This window comes from Diceros bicornis, chromosome 3 (assembly GCF_020826845.1).
Source record: "Diceros bicornis minor isolate mBicDic1 chromosome 3, mDicBic1.mat.cur, whole genome shotgun sequence".
Lineage (NCBI taxonomy): Eukaryota > Metazoa > Chordata > Mammalia > Perissodactyla > Rhinocerotidae > Diceros > Diceros bicornis.
In genome coordinates, this window is record NC_080742.1 from 85,612,678 (window position 1) to 85,637,250 (window position 24,573).

At 38.2% G+C, this 24,573-nt stretch overlaps 1 protein-coding gene across 9 annotated transcripts in view; it reads right to left on the reverse strand.

Moving 5' to 3' along the window:
- Positions 1–24,573, reverse strand: part of DGKI (diacylglycerol kinase iota) — a 309,867-nt gene that overhangs the window by 82,880 nt on the left and 202,414 nt on the right. For all 9 annotated transcript variants that reach the window (XM_058530901.1, XM_058530951.1, XM_058530892.1 and 6 more), the window contains 2 exons: positions 7,465–7,544; positions 5,179–5,223 (listed from right to left, as the gene is read on the reverse strand). In XM_058530901.1, coding sequence (XP_058386884.1) covers positions 5,179–5,223; positions 7,465–7,544 — 125 coding nt within the window. The remainder of the gene's footprint in view (positions 1–5,178; positions 5,224–7,464; positions 7,545–24,573) is intronic.

Here is a 24,573-nt window from a genome sequence, read left to right on the forward strand (position 1 = left end):
TTGACATCTCCCCCGCCCAACACATCTGTTAATTCATTTTTTCTCTCTTTCCATCACCAAGTTCTCTTTCCATACCAATATCTCTTCATCCTTGGTGAATACATCTATCAGAGGATGATTAGAAATATGTGTTTATGTATCTCTGTTCAACTATAATCCCAATTAATAGGCTTGCTACTGTTATTTTTATCTTTCAAAATTCTTTTCCCCCAAACCTACTTTACCATCCACAATTCCTACAGCAGAAATACACAGAAATGGAAGGCCCATTTCCAAAATCAGCTTTGAAAGATGAAGAAACAGTGATGGTTTGATAGATGATGGAAATGAGATATTCTAACATTTTCAAGACCTTTTTTTTTGTGAGAAAGTCCTCTATTAACAACAACTGTATGTGCGTGTGTATATGTGTGTATGTGTATGTGAGTGTGTGCATGTCTGTGTTAGCAGTAATGCCTTCACTTGTAACAGAAAACAGATCTGGCCCCAGGCAAATCTTACTTTAATTTCTCATTCCATCCATTTCTGACAGCTTTGACCTAGCCCAAAGGAACAACATTCTCCAAAGTTCCTAGCTAACCCCTGCCCTTCTCTAAGACAAGATAAATTAATTCCCAGGAGGACTCCCTTAAATTTGTTTCAACCTTAAACTTGTTTCAATAAAGACAGCAGTATGAAGAGAAGGAGAATTAATCAAATATTTGTGGGCAAATGCTGTTTCCCTAGAACTAGACAGAGACGGAATACAACACAGATCCATCCTCCAGAAGATGATCAGGCATGCAAGAAAGAAAAAAGAGGTCAGAGGATGAACAAATGGATATAGACTCAGATCTGACCAAGAGTTTTTTCCTATGGAAGTGAAAGACATCTGACTACTCTAAAGGATGAAAGAACTTTTCAAAAATGTTACATCTATTTTGAAATATTCCAACCATTCTAGTGTCATTTCTAAGTAAATTAATTCTTAAAGAAGAGGAATCACCTGGATGAACCCATTTTGCAACTACTATGGAATTCTATTATATTCATTAAAATCTCAAACTATTAGCTTATAATATTATGGAAACACATTCCTGCATGCCAACTACATAAGTACCCCTTGAAAATGGGAGACTCTGAGTGTCTACAAAATCCCTAATTGTTCCTGGTTCTCTATTTATTATACTCTACCATATGCAGAGATACCTCTATTTTCCTTTATTACTTTTTCTCTTCCCGCTCCTCTCTCTCTCCTTCCACTTTCCTCATCTAGGACTTACATCTGCCTGCGGTCCCCAGTCATGTCCTGAGAGCCATCAGAATGACTCAGGGTTTCTCAAGCTCCTCACTATTGACATTTGGGGCTGGATAATTCTTTGTTGCAGGGAACTGTCTTCTGCACTGTAAGATGTTCAGCAGTATCCCCAGCCTCTACTCAATAGACTTCAGTAGCACTACCTCCCCTAGTCATGACACACAAAGATGTCCAAATTGCCACAAGTTTCATATAAGGAGCAAAATCTCCCCCAGTTGAGAATCACTAGAATAGTTGCATCTGCTTCTATTCCTTAGTAACCTTATGACTTGAGGTTAAGAAGGAATACAATGAAGTTCAGGGAGGGAGCAGAGAAGGAATTATGTCACAGTAGGCGGCCTCAAGAAGCATCTACATTAAATAGGTAGGCAGAGGCCAATTCCTATATGAATTCTAATTTATCCGCCAAGTTCAGGAACATCCTGAATCTGCAAGCACAATGCATTTTGCTTGCCTAACTCATCAGTTACAGGCTACATGACATGCCATTAGGATGGATGGGCCTTTGTATTTTGACCTCAGAGATGGTGTAGGCAGGAATTTTCAGCAGGCTATAAATATCCAACACATTCTTGTATAATCCATAAAGCCTTGTTAGGCTAATACAGGGTGTCATTTTTGAGCCTTAATGCTTTGTTGGCAATGCACTGTGAATTTGGGAAAGGAAGAAATCAAAGCAATGAAATGTTCATATGGCTAGGAACTGCCATATGGCTCACTAATAAGGTGTCTTGGGCTCTTGTACACTTTTCTAAATGCTGGTTTTCCCTTGAGTTTTTTCTAGGCTTAGAAAACAGTCAGTTAAAATCCCAACTGCAAATTAGTAAGCTGACAGGAATTTCTCAAGTTTTTAAACTTACTGGTGTTTATTCATTCTATCACAGTTCATTCTCCAAGCATATTCAGTGCCATCTCCTACACAAGAAAGTTCATTAAAAAGCATTTAATGAGTCCCTGTTTCTTACAGGTCTTTCTCCTACACCACCCCCTACTCCCACCGAGGCAGACTACACATTCTGACAGCATCAGTTTCTGCATTAGGAAACAAAGATTTAGTATTAAATTTCCTGCCAGTTGGTTTTGTCACTTTCTACATAAAACTGAGAGCACCTCTATCCCAGATATTTTACATGCACCCTTAGAAAAATATGGAAATCAACCTACGTCATAGCCTCTCAAGAGCACTGACACATTCCATTACTTCTTTCTTTTTGGAAATGCGTTTCACTGGTGGCTTTTGTGATACCACCTTCTCCCTGATTCCCAGCTGCCCTGCAGCTCGCCTCAGGGTCCATGACTCCTCTGGACTGATGGTTCTCTTCAACTTGTGCTCTTCTCGACCAATCAACAGACACAGAGATGACACTGAGCCCTCTTCGTTGTCTAAACTCTCCCCGGGTGATCTCCGCCAGCCTCATAGTTTCAAGTGCCATCCATTTGCTACCTTCTAGCCATTTCTCAAATTTCCATCTCCAGGACCGAATTTTTCAATAAGCTTTAAAATTCGTACATCCAACTTTCTACTCACCAAAACCTCTTGGATCGAATAGGTATATCAAAATTAGTTTGGCTAAAACAGAACTCTTCATTCACCATCTCTCCAGCTCATTTCTCCTCCTATCTGCCTGAGATCCCAGCCAAACATGGACGTTTCTCTCTCCAGAGCTCCTTGGCCTCAACCAGCTCTCCTTCGCTCTGCCCAGGAAATTTCCTCACCACCCTCTCCCCATGCTCTGACCATGTTAATGCACACATGGTCTCTCTTAGTTAAGCTTCTTGTGTAATGAGCAGATCCTGGGCTTCCACAGATTCTTCTATTCCAGCCTCCCTAATTCCCAAAGGCCTCTGCTTTTTATAATTCTGCAAGGAGGGGCGTGGGGCGCAGTCACACTCCTGACAGTCATCTTTGATCACCGCCTTGGTTACCCTCTCTGGTCAGCGCACAAAATCTTCTCAAGTGGCATTTATAACGCAGCAGTTTTGACACCAGAGTTTCACCTGATGGCAAGTAAACAAAAAATGCAGCAAGATTTTGATACAGTCAGATAAATATCATTAATCTTTCTGCATGTTTCTATTACTAAATAATAAATGTAACAAACATCCTTATCATATTCTAGTCTCAACCACCCCCTGATCTCTGTGGATATGTACAAACATAGCATAAAGAAAACAGAACAAAATATTCATATGTCAAAACTCTCACGCCAAAATGACTACATCAAATAAGGCAGGATAATAAAGAAATGTATTCATTTCATAAAACCACTTCAGAATAAATGTCTGAAATACTTTGATAAAATTACGAAATTGCAAAATGTCCATTAGTAAAAAGTACAAACCCTTTAAACAACAGAATCTCCAAGTCTTATAGCCACTAGCTCCAATTTTTAAAGAGTAGTGATCAGCAATAGCCTTCAAAAGCACTACACTCTTAAAAATAAAATTACACCTAGTGGCTCTAGGTAAATACGCAAATAATGGATGTGAGGAGTGTTGTGCTCTATCTAAAAAATAAAGTGGAAATTTGCCTTTTAATTGTTGGGAAAAAAACTGTCAGAAGTAGAGTTTATCTCTTCAATATAAACATACCCTAAGGGAATTCTCATCCTTTCTATTGCAGCTAGATGGAAGAAAGGACACTGGAATAGTGGGGAATTTTGATTAAGAAATAAACATACAAATAAGTACATCAAGGCTACTGTTGTCATTCAGCCCCAGGATAATTACGCTGCTTTGGCTGAGGGTACAGGGTATCTGTTGGCAGAGGAAGAAAGCTACCTATAGGCTACAAGGTATAGGTTTTTTTTAAATTGTTTTTTGGTTTTTGTGCAAAAAGATCTTAAACTAGAAGTGTTGGGAGTAGCAAAACAGACACCAAAACTTAAAGTAAGGTACTAAGCCAGGGTTTATAAATTTAGACATCTTTAAACCATTCCCCCACACGGAGGTATAAAAGGGTCTAGGGGAGGATTTATTTGGAGGGAGTCTGTTTGCTGTGACTCCTACACAATCCTCCCAGTGGGGAAGGGTACTTCTCTGGGCCTCTCAGAGAAAAGGGCTTTAATGGAAGCACTCAGAGCTTTGCACGTACCCCTTATAGTTTGGGCTGATACTGTGCACTGGTACCCAAATCACTGAGAAATCTAATTCATAAGAGAATGGCTGGAGAGGCCTGTGCAGCACAGTAGGGTGAGGAAGTGGGGAAGAAACTGCACTCCCAAAGATTGCTATAGCAAAGGATATCTGAGTGTTCTCCTGTGGACTTGATGTGGGTCACAAGAGAGAGGGGTTGAATTTATTATATCCTGTCCAAAAAGAGGGACCAATCAGATTGCATTTTAGAAAGTTTGCTTGATGGGTGTGGGGAGCAGGGGATTCCCTTTCCTGGACCTGAAGGAGAAACATACAGCCCTGATTACTAATGGTGCCTTCTTGGGCCAGGAAAACATCTAGTCCAGAAGTGAAATTGACAGAAAGAGGAGAACAGAGCAGAAAGACTGGCAGAAAAATGAAACATGAGCCATGGCCAAATGGTACATAAAAATCCCCCCTTGATCTGAACTTTTTGCTGATGTGAACCAATAGATTCTTTCCCTGTTAAGCGCGTTTGAATTGAGTTTTTCAGTATTTGTCACTGAAAGCACTTCATTTTATAATTTTTTCTAAATGATCTAAAACAAAATCCATAGTCCAAATTTGTGTTAGACTAGGATTGTCCAAAACCAGCAAAAGGCAAAAGAATCAGAATGCCAACACTTCGTTCTTAGAGTGAACTCTATCCCTAGGAAAGATGTGGATTCTAATCCAAATGAGACATTAATTGAAAGATAGACTTCTTTTGGCAGGAAGGTAAGAAACAAGGAGAGTCAAGGTGTTACCTGGTAATGAACTCTCTGGGAGCCAGAAGAAACTGACTGCAGGTCCTAATGAGAAAATGGAAAAAAATAAAAAAATATATATCCATACCTTAGGATTAGTTTAAACAAGCTGCCTCCATAACTCTGTCAACTGAACTCCCAATTGAATATTATTAAACTCATCTGGAAAGTATCTAACTCACCCAAATTCATCAAGGTTAAATAAAGAAGATAATGCCAAAAATAATAAAAACATACCAAGTTGGACTGAGAGAAGAAAGGCCATTTAGCAATTGAAACTTACAAATCCCAAATAGAGTTTAGAAGTGAATGATATAATTTCAAGGATAGAGAAGACTAAAAGTAAAAGACAGACAACTGTGTTATAAGAAGTGAGGCAGGTCATATCTAATTTGCACCTGAACTTTTGGCTTGTAAAAAAAGCTTCTCAAGTCCCTTGAAGCACCTAGAAAGAATTTATCTTAGAGCAAATACACACTGTCATGATAAATGTGTTTATACCGATAAATTACTTGGCAACACAGGTTTTCATAAACTGTAAAGAGAAAATCACTGGCCACCTCTGCATTATCACGAAGTGTAAATTAACGGATTTCAAATTAATGAGGTTTTACTGGCCGATTCTGAGAGCCTGGCTCACTTTATAAAGTTTTATAACTAACTTGTCACCATTGTCATGTCCCGCAGGCTTCCTTGTTAATGAGTGTAGTGATTCAACTTACAGATGTCAGCAATCCTGGGTACTACTGTCCTCATATCTGCTTCCCACAGAGCTTTACCAACCTACTCTCTGTGCCCAAGTTAGTTTTAAAACTTCTCCTGAGTTCACTCTGTCCTCATTTTGTTTTTAAGAATCCTACTTTTAGTTGAATATTGGTGCGACAAGCATGCCAATAGATTGGCTCTCAACCAAGTCAGTTCATCAGTCATGTATTTTGCTACTGCAAAATCTTAAGTCACCCAAGTGTTTTTAAAAAAATAAAGGTTTGGTACCAATTATGATTCACTTTTTTATTGCAGGTTTTTTGAGTAAGGTTCCACAATAAAATACAAACATTATTTTGAAAAATGAGATACTATATGTTCTAGGAATATTGATTTGGACTTGAGTCACATGCTAAAAAGTTCACAAATCTTAACCTGTTCAAGTTATCCTTGGTAAACACAGGGAAATGAAGCTACAAGCATAAAATTTGTTGACTTTTCTTCTCTCATCCACATCAGTATTCAAAATTTGGCAACTATCTCAAAATATTTTTTGCATTCACAATCCCATCTCTATCCTCAACAATGCTGAAGAGAAAAATTACTAATTTTTCACATTGCTTTATGCCTCCTACCTGAATTTATTTCCACCAAGATAAGTCGAAGCTAATGTTCAAAGCTAAGTGGCTACAACTCGAAGGGATTTTAAACACTATTTTTCTTCTTCATTTGTGATACTGACTTATGTATAACGTATTGTCTGGAAGAGAGTTGCTCATCTTGGGGTATCTATCAAAAATTACCCAACAGCTTTAAAAATACAAATGTCTAAACCACATCCAAAAAAAGTGATTCTAATGTGCATCTTTCATCAAGAAACAATGATAAAGAAGCGGCTATTTATGCTTTTTTGCCATTTGTAGAATGAAGACAGTGAATATCCTCCTCAAAGTTTTGCAAAAACAACCAATGATCACCATGATGATGGGCTTGGGCCTTCTAGCTTTGCTGGCACAGTTCAAATTCATGAGAATGTCATATATGAGACCTCTTCTTTCTCTTTCTCTATGGTAAGACTATATTCAGAAAAAAAAAATAATAGATTATTCCTTGTGTTCTGACACAAATTCCTATGAAATATAGAAGATTCCTCTTTCCTGTAGAGTTACATTTTTAAAAAAATCTAGCCATCTCTGACAGAAGTCTGTGCCAGATACAAAACATTAAATAAGTCCAACTCTCTGTTTTCCTTCATTATTTATCAGTGCCCTTTGAAATTCTGCACAGCTCAAAAAGTGCAGGTATGTAGTCTGGCAAGAAGAGGGAAAGTTCCAAGCTACAGTGATGGATCACACTACAGGCTGTAGTCAACCCACTCAATCCTTTCCCGTTTCAACCACCTGAGGAGTGAGAATAGGAGTGGTGGGGGTGGGGAGAAGACATGGCGTATGCGGAAAAGATAAGGCAGCCACATTTCCATTTCCTCCCCAAACGCATCATTTCAGAAGCAAATATATATCTGGTAATTGTTTACAAACATGGAAAACTGAGAAGAATAAATAATTGGCTAAAGAAACTCACCTCCTGTAGGCGATCTATGTACATACGGCAAGTCTCCAAATCACAGTCTCCACGCACAACTAGAATACCCAGAGGGATGGCTAAGGGTGAAGGAAAAAGAAAAGTCTAAAATAACATATTTGATTTTTCTAGACTGGCATAAATGCGTTTCTGACAGTTAAAAAAATCTCATAAATATTATTCGGGTTTTTTTTGGATATTTCAATATCCAAAATTCTCCCTACACCTCGCTTATGATCTCAATCTCCTTATTTCTGCAGTTGTCATACTCTTTTCTTGTACCATCCATGTTGCCCCTTGCCACCTGGCCTTCATTTCATTTTGTCTCAGTGGCCCCGATATTAAGTACAATGTCATGGAAACAGTAGATTGGCAGGACCAGGAAGCCGCTCATAGACAGCAGATAATTTACGCCTGGATTTGCAAGAGCCAACGTACCAGAGAGGAATCAAAAAGAAAAAAATCATGATTCTGGACACTTACCCCTCTCTCTCCTGAATGCAAAGGGCTTAATCTGTCAGTTTGCAACAGTTCCCTATTTAAGAGACTCAACTACTCAAGGGACTGTTGCTACCTGGTGGTCAATATGGTCAATATCAGAACTAAATAGGCATGAAATATTTAAAAAAAAAAAAAGGCTTCCAGAAGGTTCATAGCTTAAAAACCCAACTGATTTTAAAGATGGTCAGTGCAAATGTGGTAGCAGCGGGGCTTCAGGAAATAATAAGGAGAAGCTGTTATGTGCCTTAAATATCCTATTGAGGTGGTGGCAAACGTCACATAATGGCTTCAGTGGATAGAACCTCCTACTTCAGATATAACCATAAGATTCCTGAAATACTGAAAAATAGTCTCCTTCCCAAAATTCAAAAAATATATGGGCATATTTCTGATTTTAAAAGTACAGTTAAACTATTAAATCCATATTTAACAAAAAAACTTCAAAACCTTGAATTAACCAACTAGAGACCAGCAAGAAGATGATCTGTCAGTGGTGTTCATAAAAGACTTAAGAAAATCTTTCGCTTATGTAATTGATTTTTAAAGCCTAATCATCAATAAATGCAAAGTGCTAAGGCCTTAAAAATTAATAATACAGCAAATGAAATCCATTTCAAATGCACGGAAAAATCTTGAAGAACTCACAAAGTAGTAGAGAAGGCATATATATAAACAAAAAATAATAATAACTGTAACATAGGCTATACTAAACGTAAGTCATTTGAAAACTATAGGAGAGAGTGACTAATTCTTGCCCAGAGGGTAGATTTTAGGCTCTGTGAAGGATATGGAGCCCTGTTAGCTCTTTTAGTTAGAGAAGCAAGGGTGATCTAGAGAAAAAGAAATCGAGCTTGTTTCTCAAATATCTAGGATATTTCTCAATATCCTACATTGGTTTCCCCTAGGGAAATCAGTACCACCTCCTCGATCCTTTAGGTTCCCAAAGTCCTGCACACATAAAGTTTGAAAGCATCCATCATTTGGTGGAACTATGTAAGCCTGTGAGTGAGTATGGACTCTCTCACATAAGAAATAAGACGTGTTTACCTTCACACCTCCAATGTCTGGTAGAGAAATGGTAGATATTCAATAAAAGTTTGTAAGAAGAGGAAGGAGGACAGGCTTAGGGTCTGTTCAAGTGTGAAAAAGAAAGTGTGTCTTTAAGGGCCAGGTCAACTTTCCAGGGTAGGCAAAGCAGCAAGGGTTCGGAGAAGTAGAGAGCGTGCGCTGGGTTCGAGCTTGCCTTGGCCAGTTCTTCCAGAAGCTAAGCTAGAGAACCAGTAAGCAAAGGGGTGAGGAACCCTGTAAGAGTCACATGTTTGGGGGAAGTATAATCTGGAAAAATACTTTTTCTCTTCTTTTTTAATATAAACAGAAAAATCAAAAAAGTAATCAGTATGGTGATCATGCATCTTTGAAAGAATGGAAGGTAAATTCAACAAGGAGATCCTTAAAAGCACTGATTAAAGTAATTATCCTCAGATAGACTACTAAATAGATGGTCCAAATAAGGTACTGAGGTAAGAGAAAAATAAGAATCTCTAATACTTGAGGAATGATAAGAGAAAGTTGGAATTTTGGCCTAGAAAGTAAGTCAAAGGTTGTAGAAATGGCATATAGCTATAATCAAGATGAGGGCCCATGTTAGAATCTTGCTTAATAGTATTTTCTCTTAGTTTCAAATGTGCAAATGTAGAGAAATGAAATTTAATCAATATTTATCTAGTTATTTAAATTAGAAGATATATGTTATAGAAATGCAGGAATCCGTCAACACTTGTGATATCCTTCTATTATCAATGCTTGGAGTTAGTCTGGTAGTAAACTGAATGTACTTGGTAGTAGATATTTTAAACTATAATTAGAGATTGGATATTCCAGACCTAGAATCAAGAAGGAATAGCTAGGAAAAAGTTTTCAAAGATATGTCATTCATTTCTACTATGGGTATAAAATCAGCAACTTTGCATATTCCTCAAGAAGCTGAGTAAGCAAAATAGTGCTTTTGATTGATAGTAGCCATTTACTGGGCTAAAAAGAAAAGAATAAAAAGCATCCTCTACCACAATTTAACAGTATGATTACTGACAATAGTGGTCAAATTTATCCTATGAAGGTAGTAGTGTGCAGTGGAAAGGATTCAGTCATTCACTCTTGGATTCAAATCCCAGCTCTACTTTGGTCTTACGAATTATTCAAGTTAACTGTTTAATCTTGCAAGGTACTTAATTCCTCTGACCCTTGGATTGAAGACTACGGTCTTTAGCATAGGCATCTTCTAGGATTTTGTAAAGATGAAATGCAACACTACATTTAAAAATGAATTACCGCAACATCATGATAGTTCTCCCTCACTCCCTTTACTATCTTTTGAGCATCTTTAGCCAGATAATTCATACATCTAATCATCTTTTTTTTTTTTTTTGGTGAGGAAGATTAGCCCTGAGCTAATGTCTGTCGCCAATTCTCCTCTTTTTGCTGAGGAAGATTGGCCATGGGCTAACATTGGTGCCCGTCTTCCTCTACTTTATATATGGGACGCCTGCCACGGCATGGCTTGATAAGTGGTACATAAGTCCGTGCCCAGGATCTGAACCTGCAAACCAGGGGCCGCAGAAGTGGAGCATGCAAACTCAACAACTATGCCACCAGGCCAGACCCTAATCATCTATCTTTTAATTTATCATAATACTATAAGGATTAGCTGGTAGTAGTTCCATAAATTATATTCCTGTTTACTTAAAACTAACTTCTTTTCTTCCTGTGATGGGAAAAATAACTATAGTACAAAAATATTGTAATTTGACACTTCCATTTGGGGCTTCCCATGGTGAAGACAAAGCAGAAACTTGTCGAAAATTATCACCTTAATTTCACACTACTGACAACCAACTGCCAAACTTCACTGAAGTTCCCTTCATCTTAACTGGGAGCAGTGCAAGTGCTCATCACCTGAGCATTAGCATCACTATCCCTGATCTTGACGATTCTTCTTAGAGCCTTTGATTCCAATAAGTGTCAGCCAATACTTAATCCACATAATGGAACTTTTATTGCAGGGATCAAATGGAATTTACAAGTTCTAACTCAGCAATAAAGAACAAGCTGGTTTGTAGATTAAGATGGCAGACTTAACACACATACTTATCTCTCACCAGAAATGCTACTAAATTACAGAAAATATATTTTTAAAAGACATAAAATGAGAAAAAAAATAAAAAGGAGAAATGGTAAGGAGAAAATAGTAACAGATGAAGCAGATGGAAAATTGGTAACTGATCAGGAGCCCCTGTAGGAGTCCAACCCTAAACGATACATGGGAATGGATGAGAACCAGCACAATCTACACAGCAAAATCCTCAGAAGACGAAAACTGGCAGCATCAGGAGCAGCTAAAATAGGAGCACTGGATGGTAGATCACTAGATTCCACCACTCACTCTCAACAGGGGCAGTTACCTAACAGAAAGTGGGGACTGACCATCTGCAGAATGCCGAGATCTCCAGCTTTCTTCTCTCACTAGGCTCCCCAAAGTTGGCAGCCAGAACCTTAGCTTCTTGGAAAGAGATTAGAAGACTCTTCTCTGGAGAATCCTCAGAATTAAGAAAAATATTCCATCCATAAAACATATATATGATTATATTAAAAGATGAAAAATATAAAGAAGAAAAATGAGAAGGAGCATCTTTCAGAGGAAAAAAATACGAAATCTTTGAAAATAAAAATTTGATAAAAGAAATTGAGAGCTCATTAGAAAGATTAGAAGATGAAGTTGAGGAAAGCTCCACAAAAGTAGAGAAAAAAAATAAAAAGAGGCATAAAATAGGAGATAAAAGCTGAGAAAAATAGAAGACTGGTCCAGGTGGTTCAACTTCCAAATAATAGGAATTCTAAAAACCGGAGAACATAGAAGGGAGTAATTACCGGAAACAAACAAAAAAATCAAAACTATTTCCTAAAACTGAGGAACATTAGTTTCCAAACTGAAATGGCCCAACAAGTGTCTAGCAATAACAATAACAACAGAACAATAAAACGACATTTTATTTTGAAATTTAAGAATATTGAGTGCAAAAAGAGGAGTCTACAAGTTTCCAGATAAGAAAAACTAAATCACATACAAAGGATCAGGGATTCAAACGGTTCTAAACTTCTCCAAGGGGACTGTACAGTCCAGGAGGCAATGAAACAATGCCTTCAGAATTCTAAGACTTTTCTACATAATCCAAACTGTCAAACAAGTCCAAGGATTGAATAAAGGACACATTCTTTATCAAGCTACTGCAGTATTTGCCCCAACAAAAGTTGAGTTTGCAACAAGAATGAGGAATGCTTGGAATACAACAAACGGGAAATCCAACAAAGAAGAGAAGCAAAGGAAACCTCCAAGGGGATGGGGCTAGAAGATTCCAAGATGTCAGCTGTATTGGGCTACCAAACAATACCTACTGGAGGCCTGTGACTCAAGAGACAAGTATGGTGAGAGCTGTCATTATTAATATTCTCACGATCCTTGTAGAGTCATTTTTCAACCCAAGAATAGAATGCCCAGGCAAGTCTGAAGCAGTTTCTTATACATATAATAACACGATATCAGCCCCAGATGTATTCTGCTTTATCCTGTTCTTGAGAGCAAGAGTTAGGTCATGATGAAGCAGAAAATTTCAAAGCCTCTAACCATATTTCCACTTGATAGCTAGAACCCACCATAACACCCTGTCAAATGCTTCCCAGAATTCAATCATTGCCCTGCCCATTAAATCCTCCTAGGAGGGGCTCACGTGTACTCTCAGGGAAGCTGGAGCCAAACAAAGATCAGGGACTCTTTTCAGCTCCCTTGTGAGCCTTCATCTAAAAGTGAAAGCGTCATCTTTTCCTTACACAGGGAGGTTTAGGCTTGCTACTCAGTTTTTCAAAACCACTCAGTATCTGGTTTAGGGATACATACATTGGTGGTAAATATACATCTATCAAGAGAATGGCACATACGAAAATCAGTATACTGGTTGTCTTAGTAGAAGAGGGGTGAGGGGAGGTACTTGTTCTGTTTCTTAATCTGGGTGGCAGGTACACGAATGACCATTTTACTATTAACCTCTAAACCTAAGTATTTTATATACATACACATATATATGCGTGTATATATATATGTGTATTCATGTGTATACATATATATACATATATACACATATATACACGTACATACACATATACGTAGATGTGTACATAAAATGCTTAAGTTTAAAGATTAATAGTAAAATGGGCATTCGTGTACCTGCCACCCAGAGTAAGAAACAGAATATGTCTGTGTATATATACATATATATGTATATAAAAAAACAACATGTATGAACAGAACAAGCATATATAAGTATGTTTGAATTAAAAATAAGTAATACAAGCCATTTGTGGCAACTGATTTTTAATGATACTGGTGTCAAAGTTCATTGCATGTCTTCTAGAGATGTTCTCTATGAGTCACAAAAAGTATAAATTAATATCAAATTAAGAAGGGGAGAAAGTACAGAAGTAACCAATTATTGCCAAGAGAGAAGCCCCCCAAATGATCCTATTGCTGCCATCCGTTTCCACCAGTGGAGGCCAGGCATATCAAGCAGTCATAATCCCCAAGGCTTGTTATGGCATGTGTATTTGTGTGTTTCTACAACAAGCAGCAGGATGGTCTGCTGTATTCAGGCCTCAGAAGGCTCTAGAACAGCAGTGTCTACAGACCTTTCCACACTGTCCAACGCAGTAGCCATTAGCCACACGTCACTGAGTACTTGAAATATGGCTAGCGTGACTGGAGGAACTGAAGTTTTTATCTTATTTAATTTTAATTAATTTAAAGTTTAAATAACCATATGTATCTAGTGAGCATGACACTTTAGTCTTTGGGGAACCAAGAACTTGAATTTCCTTAGTACCAGATAGTATAGATGTCAAAATCATCCATGTTTTACCTTTCCACAAGAAGTGCATAGATCCAACAGACAAAACTGCTCTTCTCTTTGCCTTTACCCAGTTGGATCAGACGTGCTTCCTAATTTCTAGCAATAGCATTCCTGGGCTGATGATTGATTTCCCTTACTCTATCCTACCAGTGCCTTCTTATTCACTTCTCTGCCCCTTCTTCTATCAAAACATACTCTAAGATCCTTCTTGGTACTTGGGTATAAAATGACTAATAATTGATTGAAGGGTTAATCCTCTAAGGGACACTTGAGTTTTAACATGTTTGATATTTGAGCTAACATCATTGTCAGGAACTGAATGTTTGTGTGCCCCCATGTTGAAGCCCTAATCCACCCGCCATGTGATGGTATTTGGAGATGGGGCCTTTGGGAGGTAATAAGGGTTAAATGAGTCACAAGGGTGGGGCCCTCATGATGGGATTAGTGCCCTTATAAGAAGAAATGTCTCTCTCTCTCCACCATGTGAGCACACAGCATGAGGGCGGCTTTTGACAAGCCAGGAAGAGAGCTCTCACCAGAAACTAAATCAACCAGCACCTTGATCGTGAACTTTCCAGCCTCCAGAACTTGAGAAAATGTAGTCGTTATTGAAACCAACCAGGCTATGGTGTTTTGTTATGGCAGCCCAGGCAGACTAAAAGCAATGATAAAGCTTTGACAAATTTAGGTACAGAAATAGGAAAGAAATTGTGGAGTTAAATGGTGATCCTCAGCCCTGAGGAAATTATACCACCAATTACTTCTTCCCAGCTGAAACATGAGCCCTGCTCTGGCTTCCTTCTCAGGCTTCACCCTGGCCTCCATTAACCCCCTTTCCCTATTTGTTGTTTAAATGCCTCATAATCCAGATGGTATTAAATTACTTGGTTGAGAAATCTATTATATATTTCACATGTGCATGCTTGGATTTTATGTTTGAAATAAAATGCCAACAGGTCATACTAATTAATTTTGTCTTTTATACTTGAAGTTAGTACTACTTGAACTCATTATGCAAATTTATGCCAAAGAGTGCATAAATTAACACTACTCATCTTCAACAAATTCAAAATCTTCTACCAACCAATCCACAAGTGTACTCTTTCATCTGTAAGAGACTTCTAAAGTGTAAGAAAACATGTAAAATATGGTTTCTAAAATACCAATTTCTCCACAAGTGTTAAGCAGAGTCAGGGAACAGACCAAGCTTTGGGACCCAATACATGGAACGGAATTGCCCAAAACTTTAAAGACCAAAGTTTTTAAAGGCTATTACATGGAAAATGCCTAGAGTTTTAAGAAAACTTGAAAAATGTTTTCCAAAGAATTGGAGGTATGATGCAAAAGAAAATCAAATAATTTCCCCAAGTGAATTAATTATGTGATTGAAGAAAGACAAAAGACCCTTGTGGACCAACTCTGAGGTGAAGGCCCCTCTCTGGGGTCTCTGAAGCAGATTTTATTCCAGTACAACCACACGGGTGTACCCGAATTGTGTTGAGGCCAATGACTTCGCAATGTATGGGAACCTGCAGTTAATGAAAATGCAAACTTTGTGAGCTCCCAGATGCAAAACTATTTTCTGCTGGACTGAGCTAGGAGTTCTCATCCTGACACAGCTGCTCTGAGCCGAAGACTGGGGGTTTAGAGAAGCGGCAATGAGAGGAGAAGCAGCGTGGCTGACGCTATTCATTGTCTTATATTAGTGAAACATACCTCCACCTCTAGAAACGCCAGCTACGCTAGAACAGACATTCTGTATACCTGCATCCTGGGAGCATGATCTAATCCACGGTACATTTAAAAATACACAATCTTGAGTCTGTTATAAGGGTTTAGGCCTGGGTGGAATAAATCTAGATGAACAGGAAAATGATAATAATGATTATGTGACATGAAGAGGAGAAGAAGAAAGAGGAAAGGAGATGAAGAGGAGAGGAGGGAAGGAGGCCAAGGAGGAGAGGGAAGAGAAGAAGAAAATAACTTACATTAATATAAATAAGGTACCAGATTTATTGTGTTATTTAATCTTTGCCACAATCCTAAGAGGTGGATATCATTATTCCTATTTTTTTAATTAACATATATTTGACATACAATATCCTATTAGTTTTATGTGTACATCACAGTGATTCAATATTTATATGTATTACAAAATGATCACCACGATAAGTCTAGTTACCATCTGTCACCCTACAAAGTTATTACAACATTATTGACTACATTCCCTAGGCTGTACCTTACATCTCCATGACTTCTTTATTTTATAACTGGAAGTTTGTACCTCTTAATCCCCTTCATCTATTTAGAATTATTCCTGGTTTTTTTTTTTTTTTTTTTTGTGAGGCGATCAGCCCTGTGCTAACATCTGCCAATCCCCCTCTTTTTCTGCTGAGGAAGACTGGCCCTGGGCTAACATCCATGCCCGTCTTCCTCCACTTTATATGGGACACCGCCACAGCATGGCTTGACAAGAGGTGCGTCGGTGTGCGCCCGGGATCCGAACCGGCAAACCCCAGGCCGCCGCAGAGGAGCACGCGCACCTAACCACTTGCGCCACTGGGCCGGCCCCTGAATTATTCCTGTTTTCAAAATGAGGAAACTGAGTCTCAAAACGATTAGGTAACATGCCATAAAATGTCACACTACTAAATGGAGCACTCAGATTTCATCCCAGCTTTCTCTCACTCAAGAGCCCCTGTTCTGAACTCTTCCGACTTCCCATAAACTTGGGCCACACAGAGGATGGGGTCCCCTAGCTTTCAACACTGAGCCCAGAGATGTGAAGCCAGAAGACCAGTGACAGGCTGACCAGGGAGTATTTAGAGCTACAAGAACTCAGGAAAGGCTGTGATTGGTGGGAAGCAAAACCAAGATAAGCAGTTCTGGGCTTGGAAAAAGGAGCGAGACCATGGGACTCAGAAACTACGAGTAAAAAACAAAGTTTCACAAACATACTTGGCAGGAGTGGGGTCACTTTTAAAGACCCCTCACTCTCCTTCCTTTCTAATAGGCCAGCTTCCAAGGTCTTGTAGACTGTGAATCAAGCTTATCAGAACTGTTGACAGGCTTGCTATAACCTTGTCCGTAACTTAGGGGTCACAGAATTAAACTGTTGCTTACTTTATGAAGAAATGTAACTACAAGATTGTGAGCAGGATGCCAATCATGGGGACAGTAGAGACAAGAGTATATCAGACTTTAATGAGAATTGTTATAGAAAATCACATGACCTGTTTTGCTATTAAAATCATTGCATTAGAATTTCCAATATTAAGCTGAAGAGCTGATTGACAGTGAACATAAACTAAACATGAAACCCATGCTCTCACTTGAGGCATAAAAAGTTCATTACATCAGATGCACAAGATATTCAAAAGTGTTTCTCCCAGATTTTTGATAGACTGTTTACTAAACATTAGTTTCCAGTCTTGCTAACACTCGACACTCTCAATCTAGTAGTTGTTGTTATGATAGGCATTCTCATACCATTCATTTTAATGTTTAATTATCCTTGGTAAATAACTACATTCAGGAAAATTATTATCATCGATATTTTCGATCATTTTGATTACTCAGTAAGCTTATCTTGCCCTTGATTCTTTTACAATATAGTATGTGAAGGCTCTATGTAAAGAGAGAGATCATGGTACCTACCCGTCTCGGTTACTGTGAAGATTAAATAAGCCAGTGCCCTGCAGAACACATAATATCTGCAAATCCATCATATAATCACTCCTCTAAGCCTTATTAAATTTATCAGTTTTTCCTAATTCTATATCAATACGTACTGGCCATTCATAAAGCCTCAACCCAATTTCAGCAGACCAAATGGGCCACTCGCATAGCAGAGAATGTGTTGCACCAAAACCTCTAAAGGCTAGAGCCTAAACCAAAGCATGTAAATAAAAGAATCGACCAAACCCACCTGAAAATGAGAGTCACAGCTGGCTGCTTTATGACAGAAGCAAAGACCCTCAGAGCCAAAGCAAGAAAGAGCCACCTTTGACACCTAATCCACGTGAAACTGTTAATGGGATTTATAAAAAGGAAGAAAACTCACAGCAGCTAATTCACTCCCTGCGAGAAACTGTGATGTGTTCAACAAGGTATGACTATGGAAAGAAAGGGCTGAAAGCTCAGTATTTTAAAAAAAGAAAGTATTTAATTATCTGACACATGAGCAATTATAGTGCAATTCTTGTTTAAAACAGAATTGAGGCTAAATGGGGCTATTTGCTCATTCAAATCACAAACAAAACTATCTTCAATGGGATAATTAAAAGAAGGCGTGAGACCTTAGAAAAAAGCTTTTCAGAAACCGCAAGGGTTTGCAAAGATTGGGTTTTAAGCTCTAAACATATACATAAAAATATTAGAATTGCAGAGGCTCTGTTGAGGCTAAATAACAAGTTTGTCATTTTCTGAAAAGAATAAATATAATCACAGGGTTAAAAATTCATAAAATAGGAAAGTATTTTGAACAATATGGTAAACTATCAAAAATATAAATAATCTTAGAATGAATATATTTTATGTTAACACTATTCAGAGATACATTTTCATAACAACATTTTCTTAAGCATCAATTTAGATTTATTGACATAATCAACACATTTATGTCAAGTACTTGCTATCTTTCCATTAACCTATCTGCAGTCTTAAGAAACCAATAGTCTGAAAAAGAAACTGTTCCTTAGGAGATAACACAGGAGAAAAGCTAGGTAAGCTTGAGTTTGGCAATGACATTTTAGATACACCACCAAAAGAATGATCCAAGAAAGAAAAAAATTGATAAGTAGGACTTCATAAATTAAAACTTCTGCTCTGTGAGAGACATTGTTAAGAAAATGAAAAGACAAGACATAAATGGGGAAAAAAATCTCTGCAAAATACATAGCTGATAAAAGACTGGTATTCAAAACATGCAAAGAACTCCTAAAACTCAACAATAAGAGAGTCAATTAAAAAGTGGGCAAAAGATCTGAAAAGACATCACACCAAAGAAGACATATAGATGGCAAATAAGCATATGAAAAAGGTGCTCTACATGGTACGTCATTAGGGAATTGCAAACTAAAACAATGAGATACCATTACACATCCATTAGAATAGCTAAAATTGAACAAACTGACAACAGCAAATGCTAGTGAAAACGTGGAGCAACAGGAACTCTCATTCACTGCAGGTGGGAATGCAAAATGGTAACAGCCACTTTGGAAGACAGCTTGGCAGTTTCTTACAAAACTAAAACTCTCACCACACGATCCAGCAATTGCACTCACTGGTATTTACCCAAATGAGTTGAAAATTGTGTCCCCACAAAAATTTGCAAATGAATGTTTATAGCATCTTTATTCATAATTGCCCAAACTTGGAAGCAACCAAGACATCCTTCAATAGGTGAATGGATAAACAAACCAGTCATCACACAATGGAATATTATTCAGCAACAAAGAGAAATGAGTTTTCAAGCCACAAAGACAACAGAGGAAACTTAAATGCATATTGCTAAGTGAAAGAAGCCAGTCTGAAAAGGCCATGTACTGCATGATTCCAACCATATGACATTCTGGAAAAAGTAAAACTATAGAGACAGTAAAAAGATCAATGGTTGCCAGGGATTACAGGGGAGGGATGGATGAATAGGTACAGCACAGGGGATACTTAGGGCAGTGAAGCTGTTCTAAATGATATTGTCATAGTGGATACATGTCATACATTTGTGATAACCCATCAAACTGTACAACACAAGAGTGAATCCTAATGTAAAGGAGAGACTTTAGTTAATAAGAATGTATTAATATTGGCTTATAATTGTAACAAATGTACCACACTAATGCAAGATGTTAATAATACAGGAAACCACGCATACTCGAGGTGGGGGGTTGTTGAGGGGATGTATGGAACTCTCTGTACTTTCCACTTAATTTTTCTGTAAACCTAAAATTGCTCTGAACAATGAAGTCTATTAATTTAAAAAAAATTAGAAAAGCAAGAGAAAAGAAAAAAACAGTCCTGAGTTTCCTGTAGACAGATACTTTACTGATATCAGAGAATACTGACACATAGAAAAATAAATGTTACCTACTTTCTTAGCCATAGTGTTAACAGTATTGAGGAAGTGAAGAAGATGATGGGAATAAGGGACCAGCAGTAAAAGTTAAGGAAGGGAGGCGGTGGACTAGAGGAAGGAGGAAAGCCCTAAGGGAGGATGTAGGGGACAAGTGGGATCGTCCACGTTACCTCATTAGTTCCGAATGTCAGGGTTATCAAGGAACTAAAATTCTGGGCTGACAATAATTAAACAGAATGAGCTGGCAATAATTCAACCCAATTTTTCCCTCCTGTGTGCCACAGGTCCACTTTACAATAACCTGTCATCATTAACTGCCCGATGCTCGTCAGGAACCAACAGTAGCAATTAATAGGCATATTAGCATTCAAAAGGAAATGTAACACCTAAGAACTTTATACCTCTCAGAGCCATACCTGGGGTCTGTCAAAGGTTTCATAACCCCAGGTTCTCGTGATTAAAAATGATCCTAGAGTTTGAATTCCATAGCTTGGGCTTAAACCGAGTCTTTTCCATAGTTAATTCAAAATGTCATGCATAACATAAAGTAATTTTGTAGTTTTCATCATATTCCACGTGAGGATAATATTTCAGAGGTATGTTTTCTAGAAACTGGCAGGTTCTCTACAAATCTGGGTTTCGAACCACAGATCAAATTCTGCTTTTTATCCCGAGAGTATACCGCCTGGGAAGGCAGCCTAGGGGACATGTGACTCACTTTTTTGTAAACCCTCTTAAATGCTCTGGCATTTATAATATTGAATAACAACTCCTGGTATCCGTTTTCAATTAATTTGGCAAATGCGTATCGTACATATAAGGAATGATGCCAAAATATTTTTCAGGTCTACAAATCATTCACTTAATCATTCAATACAGAAGTTTTAAGGATTCTCTCACACCAGGGACAACTCTAGTGCTAGGAGTTAGGCATACAGTGCTGAGTAAGACACGGTACCTGCCCTCAAGGTGTCACAGCTTGGGAAGAGGGGAGTGACCCAAAAACATCCTACTGATTATATACCATGTAAGAGGAATTCTGATAGACAAGAACGGAGTGTGTTTAGGACCCAGCAGAGCTGTACCTTCCCTAGGACGTGAGGAGTTATTTCCCAAGTGAAGAAAATAAGGAAGTCCACAAGAGGGACAAGGGTTTTTTCAAAGAAAGGGAATCCTCTAAGTCTTGGAGCATCCTCAGACTGTAAGAAACCAAGGCATGAAAAGAAGCAAAAGTTCACAACTTAGGAAGATGGTAGGTGCAGAGTAACAGGGGGAGAGGCCAAGGCCAGAGGCTTGGTTTTTTTATGCTACGGAATTGAGACTTTATTCTCAAAAGGATGGGCAGATGCTAAAGAGTTTCCAACACCAAATGGAGGTTTCAGATTTACATTGACCAAGAAGGCCTTAACGTTCCCCTCAGCTTGACTAAACTTCAGACAGGTTTCTTCCTGACTGTAGGCCCCTGGCCTCCCTTTTCTTAGAGTATTTACTTTAGAAGACTTTCAAATGTAAATTATTTCTCTGCCCCTTTGAGATATAAATCTTCTCCCAGCCTCTTTCCAGTTTTACAACCCTAGAACGTCTTTCTCAAAGACCTGAGAGCCATCCCTTTGAAATGTAATCATTCAAGGAAGATAGTGCCCCTATCTCCTAGACTCTATAGGTGGGTAGAAGTCTAACTAATTGTTGCTAATAAGCGACAATTAGCAAACACAGATAGCCTAATTGCATTGACTAACCTCCCCTCTAATGTCCTCCACTACTTTTCTATTAGCTCACCCCAGTGCTTAAAAATTCTCCTGCCTTTTGTTACAGCAGAGTTGAGTTCACTTTCTCTTTCCTATTGCAGAGTCTTGACCTCTATTGCAACAGTCTTGAATAAAGTCTTCCTTGCCTGTTTAATTTGTCCAGTGCAATTTTCCTTTGACAACATTTTAGAAAAATCACTGGCAGAAATGTGGAAGAAATTAATGGAAGACAAGGTGAATGACAGGAAGGTGAGTTAGGAAGCGACAGCAGTAAATGAGATGAGCAATGTGAAGTCTGGAATAAAGAAATGGCAGTAAAGATGAGAAAGGAGAGACATATGAGAGATATTACAGTCAAAGAATTAACTCCACAATCAACTGGATGGTGAGAAGTTAAAGGAGCAAGGATGACTCAAAGTTGTTTAGAGTGGCCATGACAGTTACAACCTTGTAACTTGCCTAACACCACAGTGGACTGCAGCCAGCTGAGCTGGAGAGGGTGCAGGAAAACAAAGGAGGTGGGGAGAGGGACTATGAAAACAATATAAAAGTAAGTGGCTCTTGTAATGATGATGACAAAGACAACTTACAAATCCTCAAAGGCAGTTGATAACATCTAAAATATCTGAACGGGGTTTCTGAGTTAGAATGTTGAGGAAAGAAGACCCTCAAGCCTGGAGAACCAAGAGCAGAGGGAGGAAGGAGGAAAGGGGATGCTGTCACTTCCCAGACATCCATCCAAAGCCTAGACTACAACACCTCAGGAACTAAGAATTAGTCTGCAATAGATCTTTTTCTTTCCCTCTTTCCAATCATCAGCATACAGGACATGATAAACAGAAAAGCAGAAGTGAGAAAGAAAAATCCAGAAAATAAGTTGTCAAAGCAGTCTTCTGAACAAAGATAAAAAGAGTCAGGTGGAGAATGCAACCCCATCATGGCTAATAGGTTTAAAATTGCATGAGCTTTTTTTTCTTACTTCTGATGAATTTGGTTCATGTATTACCAGTGATAATCCAGGGGAAAGTATGGGCAAAAGGCCCAACACTCTCTTCTAATAAATAATAGAAACCAAAGGTCCAGATCAAACAGTTCTGTGAAATGTCATCATCTTTCAAGTTAATAGGAAAGTTCACAGACAATGATATAAATTTCTATTTTGATGGAGGGAATTCCACTTCAATGAAGATTCCTAATATCACATCTAATAAAATTCTAGTACAACAAAATGATTTATAAAATTCCTCAGAGTTCATTCCCAGTGTTAAAGTGATGGAAGCTTTTAACTGTGAGGTTCTAGAATGTACTTGACAATAAGCACTGGAAAACAACATAATATTTTTCCAGGTACATTTATCAGGAAGGTAATATTTGTAAAATTCCTAGATATAGGGCAGAACCAACACTGAAAATTTACTGCCAGTGCTCTAGTATTTGCACGAGAGAGAAATACTTGACTGTAACATTGGAATCTTGGTTATGTGGCCTGGCCAACCAAATAAATGTGAAAGTCAAAGGAAATATTGAGAGTCTAAAAGCAAAGATTCAGAACTCTACCCAAAACTTAAATACTCTAAATGACGGTTAGAGACACTGGTTGAAATATCTTTCACAATTTCAATATCATACCGTCCATTACTCCATATGGTGATGGGCAAGGTCACCAACAGTTAGATGCTGGGGACACATTCAGTCAGGTAGCTCTGAATTTCTGAGTTGATTGGATACATGTGGAGAATTAATGACAAAGATTTCCTAAAAAATCTGCTGAAGGAGCCTAAGTCTCTTTCTGGAAGCAAAAAAGAATAAACAAATTATACATAGACAGCTGCCATGTAGAGATGTGAAATAGGGCAGCCTTAAGCAAACACATCCCTAGCATGTGACAACCTAGGGAACTCTCTAATTCTGCTTATCAGTGACTCCAGAAGAGTGGTAGTGAATCAGTGATTCAGGAAACCCACTAAGTATTAAGAAAGGGTACTTTCCACCAGCAAGAACTATGAAAGGCTTGCAGCTTTTACCCATGTAACTAGCACATAAAATTTTGGTACTGAGTCAAATTGCCAAGAGGTTATTTTCCGACTAGCAAATATTTCTGTCCTTGGTTCTATTCAGTTCAATATTTGTACCAATAAATTGAAAGAATATATGGAAGAAATACCCATCTTGTTGAGGATCAAACTCTGGAGTTATCTCTGACCAGAGTGTAAGGCTAGAAACAGCCTGAGATTTAGATTGCCTTGCAGTTAGGTTTCCAATTTTAACTACTCAAATTCCACATGGAGAATATTTGGCTTGACAAAAGCTCATGCCAGTTGCCTCTTGGAGAATCCCCAATAAATCTCCTACACATAAAACTCAAAAATCTCAGAGTCTGTTTTCCAGGGAACCCAACCAACAACAAGAACGACGATTCCCAAATTCTTTTTTAAAACACATTTCCATAAGTGCACAACTGTGTCTTTACAAAGACATAGAAAGTGTAGTGTTTACTAGACAGTGTACTAGATAAGGAGAGAGAAGATGTAAATTCTTATTAAAATCCTGTCACAGCTATGTGACCCTGTGTGAGGCAATCTTTCTAAGTGTCCCCGTGATAATGCATGGGGATAGTGTACATGAAAGTCCTCTGTAAACCATGATGCACTGTGCAACCACTAGGTGTTACTATTTATTATTACATATGATGTCATGACTCTGCAGTGGCTGACACCACTCACACATTAACATGATAAATACAAAAGTAACAATTTTATACAAGGCTCTTGGAAGAAAGTCTTTAAAGAGAAACCTAACAACTGAGTTGATGTCCCCAAGTTGTCAACCT